The sequence below is a fragment of the Saccopteryx bilineata genome, chromosome 2, assembly GCF_036850765.1.
Source record: "Saccopteryx bilineata isolate mSacBil1 chromosome 2, mSacBil1_pri_phased_curated, whole genome shotgun sequence".
Lineage (NCBI taxonomy): Eukaryota > Metazoa > Chordata > Mammalia > Chiroptera > Emballonuridae > Saccopteryx > Saccopteryx bilineata.
Genome location: NC_089491.1, coordinates 308,205,946 through 308,226,316, shown reverse-complemented (window position 1 = coordinate 308,226,316; position 20,371 = coordinate 308,205,946). Strand labels below are relative to the sequence as shown.

Sequence of the window (20,371 nt, the reverse complement as noted above, 5' to 3'; positions counted from 1 at the left end):
GTGCAGGTGAGCCAGGCGGACTGTATCCTGGGTCCAGCTCTCGTAGTAGCGGGGCTCAATGGCATCCACCCTGCTCCTGCTGCAGCCCATCTTCCCACGCAGCAGGCTCACCTGGGTGGCTGCTCGGCTGGCAGCTGGGGCAGCAGCTCAGCCACTGTGGCTTAGACTTGGCAGGTGAGGCAGCGTGGCCGCACCACATCCCCAAGCCCTCCTGCACTGCAGCAAGGTGCTCAGCCACCTCTTTCCCTGCGCCCACTCCCTGCAAGTCCAAATAAATTTTTTTACATTTGTTGATTGATTTTAGAAAGAGGAATGGAGACAGAAAGGGAGAATCATCAATTTGTTGTTCCACATATTTATGCATTCATTGGTTGATTCTTGTGTGTGCCCTGACTGGGGATCAAACCCTGAATGTTGGTGTACTGCAGGGTTCTCAAAGTGTGTGCCAGGGTGCACTGGTGTACCCTAGATTTCCAGGTGCACTCTATGGTATTCCAGAAAAATATGTGCTTGTTGGGGACCAAAATACCAACAGGGTTTTTGGAGTTTAGATTTTTGGGAGACAAGAGGTGCAGGGAATTGGCTGTAAGCTGACAGTCTGCCCAACCCCCCACCTCACTTGCCTGATTAGGTTGCAAAAGGCTGTTAAGCTGTGGTGCTGGATTGTTTACACTACCCCCCATGTTCCAGGGAAAGAGTGGAGACAAGTTTCTTCTATCCTTTGTTTGGTGTAATGTTAAGATGATCTGTATGGTGGGGGTTTTCTGCACTCAACACAATTAAGAGTAAAAAGAAAGGAATTCTTCAATGTATTGGCCAGAAAATGAGAGTTTGCCTTTGAAATACATGCCCAAACATTGAAGAAATCGCTAGGACACATCAGGCTCATGTTTCTCATAAACACAAGAATAAAAAAACTTATCACATTCATGCCGGGACCTGCCGAATTTACTAAATCTTACTAAGAATGTATCTCTCTATATAAAAAGATAACTTTTTTGTCGTTTTTTAACCTCTCTTTTTCACGAATTCTAAAAAGCATAACTCAGAAAATGTAACATAAATGTTTTTTTAATGTCAGAATAAATTTAATTTTGTCGTATTTATTTTGTTTAATTATCATAAAAGCATGCTTGGACTTTATATTATTTTGCTTTAATATCTGACTTATTATAACATATTTCTCAGAAATTTGTATATAGTGTGCCTACAATTATTTGTAGGATTTTAAATGCACCCTGACTTCAAAAAGTTTGAGAACCACTGGTGTACTGGGACACACTAATCAACTGAGTTACCTGGCCAAGGCTATGGGCAAATAATTTTTAACAAAGGAGCCAAAAACACACAATGAAGAAAAGGAAGCCTTTTTGATAAATGGCGCTGGGAAAATTGAAAAGCCACTTGCATAAGAATGAAGCTACGCTACAGTTTGTACCCATGCACAAAAATTAACTCAAAATGGATCAACAGCTTCAACATGGGGTTAATGTCCAAAATATAGGCTGGAAAAAAAAATATATAGGCTGACCAGGCAGTCGCCCTGTGGATAGAGCGTTGGACTGGGACATGGAGGACCCAAGTTTGAAACCCTGAAATTTCTGGTTTGAGTGCGGGCTCATCTGGCTTGAGCACAGGTTCAGCAGTTTAAGTGCGGGTTGCTGGCTTGAGTGTGGGATCATAGACATGACCCCACGGTTGCTGGCTTGAAGCCCAAGGTTGCTGGCTTGACATCAAGATCATTGGCTTGAGCAAGGGGTCACTTACTCTGCTGTAACCCTCCAGTCAAGGCACATAGGAGAAAGCAGTCAATGAACAACTAAGAAGCTGCAATGAAGAATTGATGCTTCTCATCTCTTTCCCTTCCTGTCTATCTGTTCCTATCTGTCCCTCTCTCTGTCACAAAAAATAAACAGGAACAAAAAACAAAATAAAGAACTCATACAACTCAACACCAAACAAATCCAATTAAAAAAAGGGGCAGAGGACCTGAACAGACATTTCTCCCAAGACATACAAATAGCCAACAAATATATGAAAAAAATGTTCAACTTCACTAGCTATTAGAGAAATGCAAATCAAAACTATAATGAGCTACCACCTCACATCTGTTAGAATGATTCTTATCAACAAGACAAGTAATAAGTATTGGAGAGGTTGTAGAGAAAAAGGAACCCTTATTCACTGCTGGGGGGAATGTAAACTGGTACAGTCATTATGGAAAACAGTGATGGCTCCTCAAAAAATTAAGAATAGAGTTACTATATGACCCAGCAACCCCTTTTCTAGATATCTACCAGAAAACCCTGAAAACATTTATTGGCAAAGATATACACAACCCCATGTTCATTGCATCATTCAAAGTGGCTAAGACAACGGAAATAACCAAAGTGTCCTTCGATAGATGACTGGATAAAGAAGATATGATATATACAGCTATGGAATATTACTCAGCCATAAGGGAAGATGAAAGTCTGACTGGTGGTGTCATAGTGGATAGAGGGTCCACCTGGGATGCTGAGGTCCCAGGTTCGAAACCTCGAGGTCACTGGCTTGAGCCCCCTGGTCAAGGCATGTATAAGAAGCAACCAATGAACAACTAAAGTAATGTAATTATGCATTGATGCTTTTCATCCTCTCTCTTGCTAATTAAAAAAAAAAAGAAATACTGCATTTGTGACAACATGGATGAACCCTGAGAACATTATGCTAGGCAAAATAAGTCAGTTAGAAAAAGCTAAGAACCATAGGATTTCACTCAGATGTGGGATATAAAACTGAAATTTATAGATACAGACAACAGCATGGGTGGTTACCACAAGGAAGGGGGGTGGGAGAGTAGTAAAGAGTATAGGGAGGCAAATATATGGTGATGGAAGATGATCTGACTTTGGGTGGTGGGCACACAATATAATATACAGATCATGTATCACAGAAATCAATACTTGAAACCTATATAATTTTGTTAACCAATGTTACCCCAGTAAGTTTAATAAAAAATAAACATAAATATTTGTTGAATGAATGAATTCTTACTCTCACTGAGTTCATAATCCTCAAAATCAGGATGCCATCACAAGAAAACAGGGAATGAGGAAATTTTTATGCCCCTGGGATTAGCATAACCACCTAAGGTAGCAAAATGGGTCAGTAAGTCCAGAAGACCTGACTACTTTGCCCTGTTTGCCAGCAGTCAGTTTTTAATCATGGTGATACCACCACCATTCACTCACCATTCATGCGCCAGATCTTCACTTGACGGTCATCTGCCCCAGATACAATAAGGGGCATAGTGGGATGGAAGGCTGCCCAGTTTACTCCACGATCATGACCCTGTGGAAGAAAAGAAGCCGGTTCTTCTAAAACGTCTGTAAATGTAAATGTCTGTTACTCAAAGCAAACCAAGGAATCATGCTGATGGCTATAAAATGTGTCTCTGATTTTTACTCTTTATGTGAAAAGACTAAAGGGACTATGCTGTTCTAAGATTTGAACATGAGAGCTACCATGTCAAGCTATCCAATATTATCCCCAAATTCTCATGGGATTTTTTCTACCCGCTCCCCCCAAATTCAGCTTCATTTGCATTTGTAATATACTGCCTTGCTATTTATAAATTTTTCCAATCAACTATAACATCTCAAGAATAAAGAACAATTTTATAACTTAATGAAGAAGTATAGTCAGAAAACTCTTGGATGATCATCAAGATCATTTTAGGAAATCTGCAAGATCAAAACTATTTTCATATAACATTAAGACATCATTTGCCTTTTCATTCTTATTCTCTCATAAATGCCCAGTTTTCCAGGGGCTACCTGACATGTAATGTCATTGCTTTGACGGCTAATGTATTGTGTACTTAAATATATCATATTTTTAAAGTTCTCAATTTTAATTTCAAATATGGCAAAAGTTGACAGCTATAATGTACATTAACAAAAACTCTTTGGGGTCCATAAGTTTTAAGTGTATAAAGAGGGCCTGACTGGTGGTGGTGCAGTAGATAAAGTGCTGACCTGAGATGCTGAGGACCCCGTTTCAAAACCCCGAGGTCACTGCCTTGAGCACAGGCTCACCAGCTTGAGTGTGGGATAATATACATAACATTATGGTCACTGGCTTCAGCCCAAAGGTTGCTGGCTTAAGCAAGGGGTCGCTGGTTTGGCTAGAGGGCCCCCACCTTCAAGGCACATATGAGAAGCAATCAATGACTGACTAAAATGACACAACTACAAGTTGATGCTCCTCATCTCTTTCCCTTCCTGTATCTCTATCTCGCTAAAAAAAAAAAAAAGTATAAAGAGATCCTCAGACCATAAAGTTTAAGTAGTGCTCATGTTAAGATATATTATACCCGCCTGACCAGGTGGTGGCACAGTGGATAGAACATCTGAGTGGGATGTGGAGGACCGAGGTTCGGAACTCCAAGGTTGCCCAGCTTGAGTGCGGGTCCATCCGGCTTGAGTGGGGTTGCTGGCTTGAGCATGGAATCATAGACATGACCCCATGGTCGCTAGCTTGAGTTCAAAGGTTGCTGGCTTCAAGCTCAAGGTCGCTGGCTTGAGCAAGGAGTCACTTGCTCTGCCCTAGTGCCTGTTACCTCCCATCAAGGCATATATGAGAAAGCAATCAACAAACAACTAAGGCGCTGCAATGAAGAACTGATGCTTCTCATCTCTCTCCCTTCCTGTCTGTCTGTCCCTAACTGTAACCCTCTCCCTATCTAAAAAAAAAAAGAAGATATTATACCCTATTTATATAGCTGTACTTTATTGAGACATAATCACAAATAAGGCAATTTCAAATTAAGTGTTTTTGAGAGATATTGTGTGGTGAAAAGCCTGTGGACTTTGGAGTCAGAAAGATGTAAGTTCAAATCCATTTACTAGATACACATGAACTTTGATAAACCACTTAATTTTTCTAAATCTCAATTTTTTAATCTCATTTCAGCAAAATGAGGCTAACAATGTCTACTTTAATGTATAACTATAAAGATTAAACTAGATATATTTAAAAAATCTTTTTTCTCTTATGCTTTTGTATTTTCCCACCATGCATGCAAGTTACTTACAAATAGTCGGTTCTCAATTCCTTTGAGTAAATATCCCCCTCTTCCACCCACCACCTGTCCTTCCTTACAAGAGGCTTGAGGCTGGGCTCTACTTTGGGATAGTGATGGAGCGTATGGCAGCTATCTCCTCTCCCACTGTTTTTATAAGGTAACATGACTCTCCCTTACAGGGTATGTAAACTTCATTTCCGTTTCCACTGCCTCAAAACAATGCTGGGCACTTAATAAGCACTGCATAAACTGTTGTTGAAGAAATGAACATATGAATGACACAGTCACCGCTTCCCTGGAGAAGAGCCCATTTCCAGCCGATAGCTGTAAAGATAAGTACCTCCAGTACATGCTTCACCACTGCATCTGTCGTTCCAAACAGATCAACCCCAGTTATTCCTCTCACGTCCGACTCCACTGCGCCAGGGGATAAGTTCTTTTTTCTTAGACCTTTGAAGGGGCAAGAAGTGGGATGAAAGACGTAAATATAATATTACCAAAAACAGCACAGTTACAGAAGTACAGAAAGGTACAGTAATAGACTAACATTAAAGAAAAGGAAGAAAAATTTAGAGACTGAAGAAAAGATACTTTAGAGCTCCTATTTCTATCTAAAAATGTTCAAAATATTGAAGTATATTCACTGTCTTCTTTTCTGCACCTTTAACACTTAACAGAGCTACTACTGAGATTTCTTCCTATAGGACAATCCAAACTTCTAACACAGCTAATTTCTTCAATAAACCTTACCTCAAGAATTATCTACTTGAGATAATGCTCATTTACATTCTTAAAATGTGGCCTCAAGAGATAAATATTCAATTTCCACTTTCCCCCTTTCAACTTTATGAAATCTACAGCAGTTTAACTTTCATCATCTCAAAGTGTTTTCAGAGAAAAGCCATTTGGGGAGGCCACAGCTCAGTGTTTCTTACACTGGAAGCTTTTAGGCAACTCATAGGGAAGTTCCAAAGGAGTTAAGAAAACTAGACCTATTAAATATAAAAGTTAATTGGTGGAAAATACTATAAAACTACAGCCTATGCAAAAAAATGTACTAAGGTCTTCTACTTGACTCTTGGGCAGGGGACAAATAATTCAGACTGTCATGTCCCATTAAGCTCTTGTTTAAAAGACTGGTGATAGATCTGAGTACATGTACTTTGCCATTAAAATTTTGGAGACTAGTTTTATTGGTAGGAATTAGCCTATAATTTGAAAACAATGGGAAAAAGACATGAGAATAAGAAGTCTTATTTGGCTCTGTCCTGTTGGCTCAGTGGTAGAGCACTGGCCCAGCATGTGGAAGTCCCAGGTTCAATTCACAGCCAGGGCACACAGAAGAAACAACCACCTGTTTCTCCACCCCTTCCTCTCCCTCTTCTCTCTCTTCTACTCCCACAGCCATGGCTCAAAAGGTTCGAGCAAGTTGGCCCTGGACACTGATGATGGCTCTATGGCCTTGCTTCAGGTGCTAAAATAGTTTGGTTGCTGAGCAACAAGCAGCAGCTCCAAACGGGCAGAGCACTGTCTGGTAGGGGGCTTGTCAGGTGGATCCCAGCCAGGGCACATGCAGAAGTCTGTCTCATTGCCACCCTGCCTCCCCCCCCCCCCTCTATATATAGAAGAGTCTTATTTGCAGCCATAAAAAAGAACGAAATCTTGCCATCCACAACAATATGGATGGGCCTAGAGGGTATTGTGCTAAGTGAAATAAGTCAGACAGAAAAAGGCTAGCATGCATGGTGGAAGTGATTTCACTTCAGTGTGAAATATAAACAAAAAAATAAACTAGCAGAATAGAAACAGATTCATAGATACAGAGAACATCTGACGTTTGCCAGATGGGAAGGGAGTTGTGGGGATGGGTAAAAAAGGTAAAGGGATTAAGAAGTACAAATTGACTATAGAATAGTCATGGGGATGTAAAGTAAAGCACAGGGAATATAGTCAATAATATTGTAACACCTATGTAGAGTGTCAGATGGGTACTAGATTTATTGGGGTGATCATTTAGTAAGTTATATACATGTCTAATGATTGGGTTGTACATCTGAAACTACTATAATATTGTAATTGAAAATTAAAAATTATTCAAACTAAGAGTCTTATTTGTATAGAACCCAAATTTATGGCAAAACTACACACTTATCTTTTAAAGCTAACTATTGTGCCATAGTCAGAACCAAAAGTATAACAATATTACTACCTTACATTTGAAAATAACTTTGTTGGCCCTGGCCAGTTGGCTCAGGGGTAGAGTGTTGACCTGGTGTGTTGATGTCCCAGGTTCGATTCTCGGTCAGGGCACACAGGAGAAGCAACCATCTGCTTGCTTCTCCACTCCTCCCCTTAACCCTTTTCTTTTTCTCTCTCTTCCCCTCCCACAGCAATGACTTGATTGGTTGGAGCACATTGGCTCTGGGCACTGAAGATGGCTCTGTGGAGCCTCTGCCACAGGCAGGTTGTGAGCACGGCCTCGATGGGGGCTGCTGGGTGGATCCCGGTTGGGGCACATGCAGGAGTCTATCTCTTTATCTCCACTCCTCTCACTTGGAAAAAAAGAAAGAAAAAAAAATGAAAAGAACTATGTTGTTTTCAAAGGACTCTGACATGTTATGTGATTTGACCCTGATAACAACCTTTTGAGACCGGCAAGCTGGCATAATTATACCAAGTTATACATGCGATAATAGAATTGGGACTCATCCTATCTTCTGAAGTATTTTAGGAGGCATAGAGAAAAATGGAACCATCTGGCAATTTGTAAAATAGAAACCAAATATCTTTAATAGGGGGAAAAAGATAAAAGTTATCACTGAAAATAAAATCTGAATAGTTTTAAGCCTAAATTTTGGCATCTGTAGGAAAATACAAACATTTAAGGTTAATGATAATATTTATTTTCACTGTATCAGAATCATAATCTTTTTTTTTTATGCAGAGGCATATAAACATTAGTATTGAAGAATCAAGTGCTTAAAGGACACGGCAGTTTTAATTATCTTGTCCCGTCTAAGATGAACATTTAGCCAAAAGGTAGAGAAAAATAACGATGCTTAAAAGAAAAAAAAAAAGCACTCCCCCAAAGCTTCATAAATACATTATCACAGGGGTGCCTTTCATTTATTTCACTTGTCCCTTTAATGGGATCTACCAACTTTTTCAGAGTCTGCAGTATGAAACAGATTCAAAGATACAAAAACAGACAGCTGTTAAGAGCTTCCCCTCTGAAAAGCTTCAATATACATTAAAAGGGAAAGCTGTATGAGAGAGCGGAAGCCTTTGTTGCACTTGCTTGTAATGATCCAGGAAAAGGGGAAGGGCAAATACAGACAGATGAATATTGACAAGCAGTGAAAAGATACTTAGAGGAGAAATGTTTGAGCCTTTGACAAGTCACTCAGTAGGACTGAACAACAGATAGAAAACTTCTATAGCAGCTACTCAAACCCAGAGGGAGGAAAAGACACTCTCAGAATGGACCAGTTTGATACACACCATGCACAAACATGACCCATGGTCACTGGCTTGAGCTCAAAGTTCGCTAGCTTGAAGCCCAAGGTCACTGGCTCGGCTGAAGCCCCTCCGTCAAGGTACATATGAGAAAGCAATCAATGAACAACTAAGGTGTCACAACAAAGAAATGATGCTTCTCATCTCTTTTCCTGTCTGTTTCTGTCCCTGTCTGTCCATCTGCCTTTCTCCCTAATAAAAAAACAAACCCTATCACAAAATTAAACTGTATCAACTGTGAAAAAAGAGATTATCCCAACTATCTAAAATCTGTAAGTTATTTTAGTTTCTAGTCCTAGAAGTCTATTCTAATAGTATAAGGTATTCTGGACATACCACAATCCCCCACCCCCATTGCACCTGCCCATGTTCCTTACACTAAAAGAAACATAAAAGATTTTCCTATTTCTTTCTTTCTTTTTTTTAATTAAGTGAGAAGCACGGAGGCAGAGAGACAGACTCCTGTATATGCACCGACAGGAATCCACCCAGCAAGCCCCCTACTGGGCGATGCTCTGCCCATCTGAGGCTGTTGTTCTGTTCTTGGCAACTGAACTATATTTTAGCACCTGAAACCAGGCCATGGAGCCATCCTCAGCACCCGGGTCCAACTTGCTCGAACCTTTTGAGCCATGGCTGCAGGAAGGGGAGAGAGAAAAAAGAGAGACAAGGGGAAGGGGTGGCAAAGCAGATGGTTGCGTCTCCTGTGTGCCCTGACCAAACTGGGACATCCACATACTGGGCCAATGCTCTACCACTGAGCCAACTGGCCAGGGTGAGTTTCCTATTTCTAAAAGAGGCCACAGGATCCATGAGTTCTGTTTCCCTGTTCTAATTTATTCCCCAAAATTGTTTTGGCAAAGATTTAAAAACAAATTTTAGTGTAAAGCTTGACTCTTAATCAAACACTGCCAATGGTATATAGATTTTAACTAAAACTGATCCAACTAAAAAGTACAATTTTCTTCATATTGAATAATTTTCTAGAACCATTTTTCTTAGGAAATACCTCTACCACGAAGACCATCATATCAGATTTAATATCCTCAGAAACAAAATGTTATTATATGAGAAGAGAATAGTCTAAATTTTCCTGTGCTAAGCCAACTGCCCTCAGAACATTTTAAGCAATTGACGTTTTGTGCCAGACATAATTACGTTTTCCCCTGCACTTGGGCAGCTCACCAGAAATATCCCAAACACGCACAGTCTGGTCCAAGCTGGCTGATACAACCAGGTCCTCTGAGGGGTGGAACTGAGCACACATTACATAATGGTTGTGCCCTGTTAAAACACTGCAAGAAGAAAAAAGAAAGACAATATCAAATTAGAGACAGGAATCACCAGACTCCTACATGCTAAATACATTCTCCATATTCAACAGATGCCAATCCAATTATACTTTCATCAAGGCAAAGACAAGTCAGCTAACAATTCAGAACTAATAATAGTAAGCAAGTTCAGCTGTTTTAACAATAGCTCTCTTCTTACCTCCAATGCTCTAGAATTTGATATTATTGATTCCAAGAGAACTGAGATAGCACACCTATCCTCTTAAAGACATATTAAAATATCAAATGGAATCTTAGTAATTCATACTGGAAATTGTTAAATTTGAGTGAAATATCCCTCATAAGGAGCATCATTTTAAATGATCCTTATATCTTCATGGAAAGCTCAAGGCCAAACACAAAGCAAGAAAGAGGTCTATATGTTCAGTCAGGTTTCACAAGTACAGAACTGAAATCCAATAAAGGTTTTGGTCTAAAAACTTAGCTATATGACCTCCTATCTCTGGTAAGAAATGATCAGAAAATCCAGATTTGTATATAACTCACAAAATTGCTTTTATAGTTATCATTTTATATGTAAAAGCATCTTACAAGTACAATCAGTTACTAATCAGCAGACACTGTTCATTGGGGGAGGGAGATGATTATTCTAAAGATAAATTGATTATAAAAACACTAAGAAGAATGAAGACACTTTTTGATCCCTCTGTTTCCTGCTTTACCAGACACAGGTTCTAGACTGCCAGTTCCACACTCGGATGGTCTGATCATCTGAGGCACTCAAAATCCAAGGATATTCCTGAAAGATATTCCAGATGAAGGGTTAGAACATTAAACAAGTGTTTCTTCTAGCTCCTGTAATCACTTCTCTCTTTGGAGGGAGCATTCTATTGTCTAACATCTCAGATATATTAGTAAAGGGAATGCTGCTCTTGATTTAATTCAATTTAACCCTAAGTTTTTTTTACAGAAGCAAACAAAGCAGGAAGGTCAACATAACAGAGATCCTAGAAGAATCACTCCAATAACATAATTCTGTTATCAATGTATGGGTTCTTGAGGAACAAGAAGATGACTCCCACAGGGAAACTGAAAATGCTCTAAAAGGAAAGGCACCATGGCTACTTACATGATGAAAAAATGTGGTACGTATGTAGTCTAAGTGCCCTAGCAATGTGAAGAGACAACGCCGAAGCTTGTAATTCCAAACCTGCAAAAAAAGAAATATAGCTAAGGAGTAGAACCTGAGAGCCTTGAACCTCTAAAAGACTCAGGTTTCTTAACAAACAAGTTTAAATTTATATTTGTGCACTTCTAAATAAGCAGAAAGTCTTGCTGGGGAGTCTTGTTTGTTTGTTTATTTATTTGTATTTTTCTGAAGTGAGAGGCAGGGAGGCAGAGACAGATTCCTGCATGCGTCTGACTGGGATCCACCCGGCATGCCCACCAGGGGGCGATGCTCTGCCCATCTGGGGCGTTGCTCTGTTGCAACCAGAGCTATTCTAGCGCCTGAGGTGGAAGCATTGGAGCCATCCTTAGCGCCTGGGCCAACTTTGCTCCAATGGAGCCTTGGCTGCAGGAGGAGAAGAGAGAGAGAGAGAGAGAGAGAGAGAGAGAGAGAAAGGAGAAGGGAAAGGGTGAAGAGGCAGATGGCACTTCTCCTGTGTGCCCTCACTGGGAATCGAACTCAGGACATTCACACACCGGGTTGATGCTCTACCACTGAGCCAACTGGCCAGGGCCAAGATGGGAAGTCTTGTTTAAACAGGGAGGGAAGTAAGACCAAATAACATATGGAGGGAAAAAAAGAGCAAAGCTAGAGAAAACCTAAAGCTAAAACTATGGGAAAAATTTTTTCCTTTCTTTGGGGAGAAACCATCTCCATACAGTAACAGGAGACAAGATGCTTCCAGGCTTAACTTGAAGCTCTTCTTTCTACTGCATAATTGTTCTCAGCTTTAATACAGATTGCTTAGTACTCTACAGATCATTTTAGCTCAGGCTTAAAAAAAAAGTAGGATAAATAACAACACCAAAGGAAATAATATATATCATCATCTCTTAAGATTCTTAACTTGGTGGCCAATGATGCCAATATATTCATGATCTATACTCACCTACCATGCAAATAGACTTTAATTCATTAGTATGGAAAATACCACATTGCTCTCAGGCTGAGCAAAACAGAGAAACTCGTGTTCAGATATAAAGTTGATGTAACTACCAAACTTTCAGGCATCAATGGGAACAACTGAAGACACTAAAGTCAGGACTGTAACTTTAAGACAACTCATGCTCCCCATCTAAAACCTCCCCAAAAAGGACAAAAATGAGAGGTAATATGCTTTATTTTTATGTTTTTAACATTTAATACTTGTTTGCCTGGTCTGTGGTGGCCTGGAATGCTGAGGTCGCTGGATTAAGACCCTGGCTGGCCAGGTCAAGGCACATGCAAGAAGCAACTGTGAGTTGGTGCTTCCTGCTCCTCTCCACCATCCCACCCCCTCTCTTCCTCTTTCTCTTCTCTACAATCAAGAAATAAAATATTTTAAAAAATACTTGTTTATGATCTCTCTGGACCAGCTTGTTACTACTTTTTAACTTAAAATTAAAACATTTATTTTTATAAGTTACAAAATTCAAACCCAAAACATGATGGTACGAGCAAGAATATAAGCTTCCTAGAGACAGGGTCCATGTCCATGATGCTCAACAAGATTCCTCTAGCACAGTGGTCCCAACCTTTACTGGGCCACGGACTGGTTTAATGTCAGAAAATATTTTCAGACTGGCCTTTAGGGTGGGACGGATAAATGTAGCACGTGACTGAGACAAGCGTCAAGAGTAAGTCTTAGACGGATATAACAGAGGGAATCTGGTCATTTTAAAAAAATAAAACATCATTCAGACTTAAATATAAATAAAAAAGAAATAATGTAAGTTATTTATTCTTTCTCTGCAGACCGGTACCAGATCGCGGCCCGGGGGTTGGGGACCACTGCTCCTGCACATAATGCAGTGGCTAACACTTAGTAGATGCTCAGCAGGTACATGGAGAATTGAGAGAAGGTAAATAACATGAAAAGTAGAAGTATACCTTCATCTGTTAAATCATCTATAAGCAAATATACATACGTACATACAGCAGAGCTGGAGTTTCACACAAAAATTAGGTCATACCACAAATACTATTCTGTAATTAGACTTTTCCCCCTTTATAGAGTTCAGTGGGTTTTTTTTTAATTTTTTTTTATTTTTTTACAGAGACAGAGAGAGAGTCAGAGAGAGGAATAGACAGGGGCAGACAGATAGGAACAGAGAGAGATGAGAAGCATCAATCATCAGTTTTTCGTTGGGACACCTCATATGTTGCTTTCTCATATGTGCCTTGACCGCGGGCCTTCAGCAGACCGAGTAACCCCTTGCTCGAGCCAGCGACCTTGGGTCCAAACTGGTGAGCTTTGCTCAAACCAGTTGAGCCCACGCTCAAGCTGGTGACCTTGGGGTCTCGAATCTGGGTTCTCCACATCCCAGTTCGACGCTCTATCCACTGAGCCATCGCCTGGTCAGGTGAGTTCAGTGTTTTAAACTGTCATATATGTAGCCTCAAACTGTCTTGGCTCCTTTATAGCTCCTTCCTAGTCCTCTATCAAATTCCAGAATTCTTAATCCTTAAAGACCCACAGGGTTGTTTTTTAGATTCTAACCATTTTTTGGGCTTCCTATTTTACTCTTTGTAAATCTGGATATAGTAAACAATATAATGATTCATAAATGTGACTTTTCTAGATACTCCCGTTTCATCAAAGAAATATGAATTAAAACAATTCCTTTATTTCATAACAGGTTTATTGAAATTAATTCAAATCCCATACAATTCACCTATTTTAAAGTATAGAATTCAATGGTTTTTAGTACATTCATAATTAAGCAACCATCACGACAATCAATTTTAGGACAGTTTATCACCCCCAAAAGAAAACTATACCCATCTGCAGTCACTCATTTCCCATTTCTTTCCAACCATTGCCCCTACCAATCCTAGACAACCACTACTCTACTTTCTGCTTTATAGATTTGCTTCTTCTGGACACTTCACATTAAGTGGAAGATAACTCCTTTTCAAAAATATTTTGATTTTTAAAAGAAATACAGGTTCAAAGTCTCTGACTCCAACTTTTGTCTTTATCAAAGTCAAGCTTCTTCAAAGAATTGCCTATATTCTGTCTCTGCTTCCTCACTTCACATTGAAGTTGCTAAGATCACTAATGCCCTGCTAAATAAGCAATCCAAAGGTTATTTGGTCTTTATCTCATTCTGACCACTTTCTCCTTCCCAAAATTCTGCCCTTCCTTTGCATCCAAGAGGTCTCTGAGGTCTCTGCTTCTACCTCTTGGTTCATCTCCAACCTCTCAAATCACTTTCCTATACTATCTCTACCTCCTCTATCTTTGAAATGAGTTTGTTTTCTCATTCGACATAATTCTCGAGTGATATGTTGTAACTGCTTTTGCCTTGGCTCTCTCCTTCATGATGACAACTCCCAAATATAACTCCGGGGCAGACATATCTCCACTAGGTACCTCAAACACATTAGAGCCAAAATAGTATACATTTCCCATCTGTGTCCTCCCCAAAATTCACACGTTGAAATCTTAATGCCCAATATAATGGTATTAGAAGGTAAGAACTTTAAGAGGTGCTTAGGTCATAAGGGTGGAGCCCTAATTAATAGGATTAGTGTCCTTGTAAGAGACTCCAAAGATCCCTTGCTCTACTCCACCATGTAAGTACACAATGAGAAGTCAGCAGTCTGCTACCCAGAAGAGGACCTTCATCAGACCCAACCATGCTGGCATCCTGATATTGGACCTCCAGCCCTCATAACGTTGAGGAATAAATTTCTGTTGTTTATCAGCCACCCAGTTTGTGGTATTTTGTGATAGTAGTCCAAACAGACTAAGACACCATCCTCTGCCACTTCAGAAAATTTTATCTTCTCTTATTTTTCCTTCTAGTCAATGGTATCCTTTCTACCCAGTGACCTAAACTAGAAGCATGAAATACAGAGTAATCTCACTTATTTTCCCTTAACATTCCTCCAACATCCATGCAGCAGATTTACTGAATCATTTCCTTGAGTGTTCACATTGACCTTTCACTCCATTTTGAATACTACTGCCCAAATTCATAGACTTACACAACAGTCTTCTAACTGAAATCTGTGTTTCCAGTCTGGTTCAATTTATCCAATCTTTTCTCTATACTACCACCCAAGAAATCTTTAAAAAAAAAAAGTGGCCTGACCTGTGGTGGCGCAGTGGATAAAGCATCAACCTGGAACACTGAAGTTGTAGGTTCGAAACCCTGGGCTTGCCCAGTCAAGGCACATACAAGAAGCAAGTTGATGCTTCCTGTCCCCCCCCATCCTTTCTCTCTCTCTTTCTCCTCTCTCTAAAATCAATAAATAAAAAAATATTAAAAAAAAAAGTGTGAATCTGATATCACCCCTCTATTTAAACCCCTTCAATGGCTCCTTGTTCTTGGTATAACATCCAAACTCCTGAGCACTGCAAACTTCATGATCACTTCACAGAACAGTGCTAAAATCATTCCTTTCTCTCACCTTTTCTCCAGGTTTTATCCACACAAAAACAAATTAGTGTCTCCAATGCATCCGGCTACACCATGCATTTTTGTCTTTGTACTTAAATTCCCCTTCCCTATTTCATTTTGGTTATCTCTCTATTGTATTATTCACTAAACTATATAGCTATTATTTGGGTATATATTTATCTCTTCTCTTAAAATAAAAGCTCCTTAAGACCAGAGACCACTTTTTATTTATTTTTGAATTTCAAAAAATAAGAGTGCCCAGTACACAGTAAGCATTCAATAAGTATTGCTGAATAAATGTTCTAGATAATGTTAAAAGCATGAGCTCTGTATGAGTAAGATTTACTACTGCTTTTTTGTCCCTTCCATAATCCCCAAACCCCACATCCCTTGTCCTTTACTTCCAGTAATGACAGATCTTCTATACCTTAATCTTATAGTCATCTCCTCCAGAGACAAACAGTGGCTGCTGCTTATGGAAGTCAATGCCTCGAACTGGACCTGGGAAAGAAGGCAGGCAATATATATTTAAAGAGAATTATGCTTCCTAATCTCCAAGTGATTCTTATTCAGGATTTCTCAGTTCTATCCCTTTCACATTCTTAAATCTTAAAGGCAAATATCAAACAAGGCTTAATCACTTGACAATAAATTCTTACATCTTTAATTTCCTCCTAGAAACTATTATCTTACCATCATGTTCATCAAATTTGTCAATGAGGGTACACATCCTATAGTCCCATAACTGGATGACCCCATTGTGTAAGCTGGTCAGGATCCAGGGTCTTTTGGGGTGAAAACTGAGCCCTGGAATAAAAAAGCAGAAAATGATCTAATGAGCTAAGTAATCCCTACAACATCACTTCCTACTAATTCTGAAAAGAAAAAGGAACAGCTTTGCCCTGGCCAGATAGCTCAGCAGTGATTTTCAACCTTTGTTTCTCACGTACTCATAAACTAATTACTAAAGAAAAAGAGGCCTGACCTCTTCTTCCTTAGTAACTAATTTATTTGTGCCATGAGATGAAAATGGTTGTATTTAGTCAGGGGCACTGACCTTAGTAATTAGTGTGTGTTTGTGCCATGAAAAAAAAAAAGGTTGAAAATCACTGGGTTAGAGGATTGTCCGGAAGTACAGATTGTTGATTCGACTCCTGGTTGGGGCACATGCAGGAACACATAGGTGTTTCTCTCTCTCTCATATATATATAAAAAAAATCTTTATAAAAACCTAGAAAAAGGAACAGCTTAGGTTAATCTTAGGTTCACTTACTCATTCACTAGATGCTAGACATTGTGAATTTGTTATGAGGTGCTGGATTTTTGTTATATTACTTTAAATATTGTTGGCCTTGTTTTAGGATGCAATTAAGTTATTTGGAATCAATTGATCCTTTCGAGGCTTGCTTTTAAGTTGTGTTGGGGGGTCCACAGCAGCCTTCAGCGTAGGTCTAGTCTGGCAATATTAAGGCAATATTCTTAGGTCTCTGTATGATGCTCGGAAGCATTAGGGGGTCTTTCCATCTGCCTAGTAGGAATACAAAATATTCCCAGCCGTATGTGAGCTCCAGAGTGTTCTGTCTTTATTTCTCCTGTGGCTCTTTTCCAGGCTTTGAGTTCTTTCCTCACATAAATTAGCATTCAAAGGCCCAAGGGGATTCCCTATGGAACTCCAGTGTTCTTTGAGCACCTCCCTCTTCTCTGGTATTTTGGCCAGCAAATTCTAGCTGTCTTGGCTTCCCTGAAATCTAAACTCTTATTCTCCTCAGTGAGACCACAAGGCTCTTCCTCCCTCCCTCTACCGCAGCCTGGAAACTCCTGGTCGTAACCTAAAGACAATCATAGAACTCACCTTGTTTATACCCTTCTTTCAGGTATTACTGTCCTATACTGCCTGTCACCCAATGTCTGAAATCCCTTGTTTTATAAATTTTGTTGTTTTTTACATTTTGTGTAGCTGTTTAAGGTGGGAAGGTAACTCTGGTCTCTATTACTCCATTGTGACTTGAAATGAAAGTTTAACAAAGTGACAACTGCTAACAGTTTGGAGTATAACCTTTCAAATTTTATTTATTTATTTATTTAACAGAGACAGAGAGTGAGTCAGAGAGAGGGATAGACAGGGACAGGCAGACAGGAACAGAGAGAGATGAGAAGCATCAATCATTAGTTTTTCATTGCGCGTTGCAACACCTTAGTTGTTCATTGATTGCTTTCTCATATTTGCCTTGACCACGGGCCTTCAGCAGACCGAGTAACCCCTTGCTGGAGCCAGCAACCTTGGGTCCAAGCTGGTGGGCTTTCTCCTCAAACCAGATGAGCCCGCACTCAAGCTGGTGACCTTGGGGGTCTCGAACCCGGGTCCTCTGCATCCCAGTCTGACGCTCTATCCACTGCGCCACCACCTGGTCAGGCACCTTTCAAATTTTTAATGCAGACCATAACACTTTATGAAAATGGAGATAACAATGTTTTCCTGCAAACTTCTTTCATTACTTAACTATACATCATGGATCTCATTACATTTAAGTACATATAAACAAAACCTCCTTCTTTTTAACAACCCAAAGGTATAAATGTACCATCTAACAATTTATTCTAACATGGGCATTAAAGCTTTCCCCCACTTTTCTATCAGAATACAAGACCAAGCCTGACCAGTTGGTGGTGCAGTGGATAGAGCGTCAACGCAGGACCCTGAAGACCCAGGTTTGAAACCCTGAGGTCACCGGCTTGAGGAAGTGGTCACTGGCTCAGCGGGGGTTCCCTGGTCAAGGCATGTATGAGAAAGCAACCAATGAACAACTAAAGTGCTACAATTACATGTTAATGATGTTTCTGAACTCTCTCCCTTCCTGTCTGCCCCACCACTCAATCTCATTCTCTCTCATTCTCTCTCACACACACACAAAAAGAAAAAAGAAAACACCATGAAAATATAGTTGTTTTCTAAAGGTACTCATTTTGCACATGTTGGCCAACATGGGATGTTAGCAGTTAACTTTTTTTTATTTTACTAAGGCCAAAAATAAAGGTAATTTCACTTTCTTTTTCACATTTCTTTCATTACTAGTAAGATGTATAATATTTTCTATTTTTGTTTGTTTTATTCTTCCTTAAAATTTTATCAAGATCTATTTTTTTTCTCTTTAAAAACTAGTTTACACTCAACATTATTAGTTTTAGGTATACAGTGAGGTGTATATTTTTACTTATTTATTTAAGTGAGACAGAGATGGACAAAGAGACGGAGGGAGAGAGACGAGAAGCATCAACTCATAGTTGTGGGACTTTAGTTGTTCATTGATTCCTTTCTCGTGTCTTGATGGGAGGTGGGGAGTTCTAGCTGAGCCAGCGGCCCCTTGCTCAAGCCAGCGATCTTGGGCTTCAAGCCAGCAACCTTTGGGCTAAAGCCAGCAACCTCAGGGTTTTGAAACTGGGTCCTCTGAATCCCAGGCCAATGTTCTGTCTACTACACCACTCCTTGCTCAAACCACTCAGGGATTCTTAATGCTACTTGTCATGATCACATTTCCACAAGGCTTAGAATTGCTCATTATTTATTATTAAAAATGGCCTCTATGAGTCTGTGCCATGCACTGTAATAAGCACTTTCCATACACTTTCTCATTTTAATTATCTCTATAAAAGAATGTTATTCATATTTTACAGATGAGGAAATAGAGCTTTAAAATTTTAAGTCATCCAAGGACATATACCTTGGTAATGGATGTTTCAGCATTCCAAAGCAAGCCCAGCTGTCTCCAAAGGCCAAGTTCTGACCTGTGGTGGTGCAGTGGACAGAGTGTCAACCTGGAAGGCTGGGCTTGCCTGGTGAAGGCACATTCGAGAAACAACTATGTGTTGATGCTTCCTGCTCTTCTCCCACCCCCTTTCTCTCTCTTTCTTCTCTTTAAAATACATATATGTATTCAAGACACATAGTTTTTTTTGCAAATTTCAGAAGACCACACTTCCCTGTTTTTCCCATTCTAACGCTCTGAAGAGTACTGCTACAATTTCACTCATCTGCCCTCCACCTCATGCTGATACTCAAGCTCTAGGTTTGCCATATTTAAGAAACAAAGATGCCCAGTTAAATTTGAATTTCAGATAAACAATACAGAAAAATTATTCATTGTTTATCTGAAATTCAAATTTAACTGGGCTTTCTGGAAACTTTATGAAGCTCAGACTTTACTGGGGTTACAGGCCTCTATGTCCTGTTTCCAGGTCGAAAATAAAGGCCAGTGGAGGCACTCGATGTAGATCTGGTGCAGCCACGGCCTCCTTAAGTGTGGCAACCACTGCTCCTCTCTGAAAAAGCTACTGACATGGATAGAATGGCAGGGGGCGACACTCAATTCTCCCGGGACACTCCCTACAACACAGTCATCAAAAAGGCAATAAGTCAGAAGGCTTTGGAAGCTGAACACAATCCCAGGTGAGGAGGGGGAGGGAAAGAATAAACAATGGGCCTAAGGGAGCTCCTCAAGTGTGGGAACCACTATAGGTATATCAAACCGCGAGGACAAGCTAAACAAGAATCAGTTGGACAACGGCCCACCATGTCTAACCTCCCTCCTGCCCCCTTTCCTCCGGGTTCGTACCGGGGGCCAATTCGGCCCACACGTCTATCCTCTCTCCCTTCCCCCGTGACATTGCCGCCCCTGACATCCAGCCCCCCTGCTACAGGCCCCCTACTCCACTACCTTTGACTCGCGCGCTCTTGGTCTCGAATTTGGTTAGCATCTTTCAGGCCTAACGCTCCGAGGTCCTACACCAGCCTCCACGTCAGCCGCCCTCAGCCGCGACTCCCGGAAGCTCCTCCGGACACGAACTTCCGGCCCCTGGAGCTCCGGGATACCGAGACCGCGCC

The 20,371-nt window shown here is 40.3% G+C and overlaps 1 protein-coding gene across 2 annotated transcripts in view; it reads right to left on the bottom strand.

The window, feature by feature from the left end:
• COPA (COPI coat complex subunit alpha) overlaps positions 1 to 20,342 on the bottom strand; it is a 63,135-nt gene extending 42,793 nt beyond the window's left edge. For both annotated transcript variants that reach the window (XM_066261663.1, XM_066261664.1), the window contains exons 1-8: positions 20,205 to 20,342; positions 16,186 to 16,299; positions 15,920 to 15,993; positions 11,006 to 11,086; positions 10,599 to 10,675; positions 9,770 to 9,879; positions 5,409 to 5,518; positions 3,234 to 3,333 (exon numbers count right to left, since the gene is read on the bottom strand). In XM_066261663.1, coding sequence (XP_066117760.1) covers positions 3,234 to 3,333; positions 5,409 to 5,518; positions 9,770 to 9,879; positions 10,599 to 10,675; positions 11,006 to 11,086; positions 15,920 to 15,993; positions 16,186 to 16,299; positions 20,205 to 20,244 — 706 coding nt within the window. In that variant the 5' untranslated portion in view covers positions 20,245 to 20,342. The remainder of the gene's footprint in view (positions 1 to 3,233; positions 3,334 to 5,408; positions 5,519 to 9,769; positions 9,880 to 10,598; positions 10,676 to 11,005; positions 11,087 to 15,919; positions 15,994 to 16,185; positions 16,300 to 20,204) is intronic.
• Between the last annotated feature and the right edge of the window lie 29 nt (positions 20,343 to 20,371).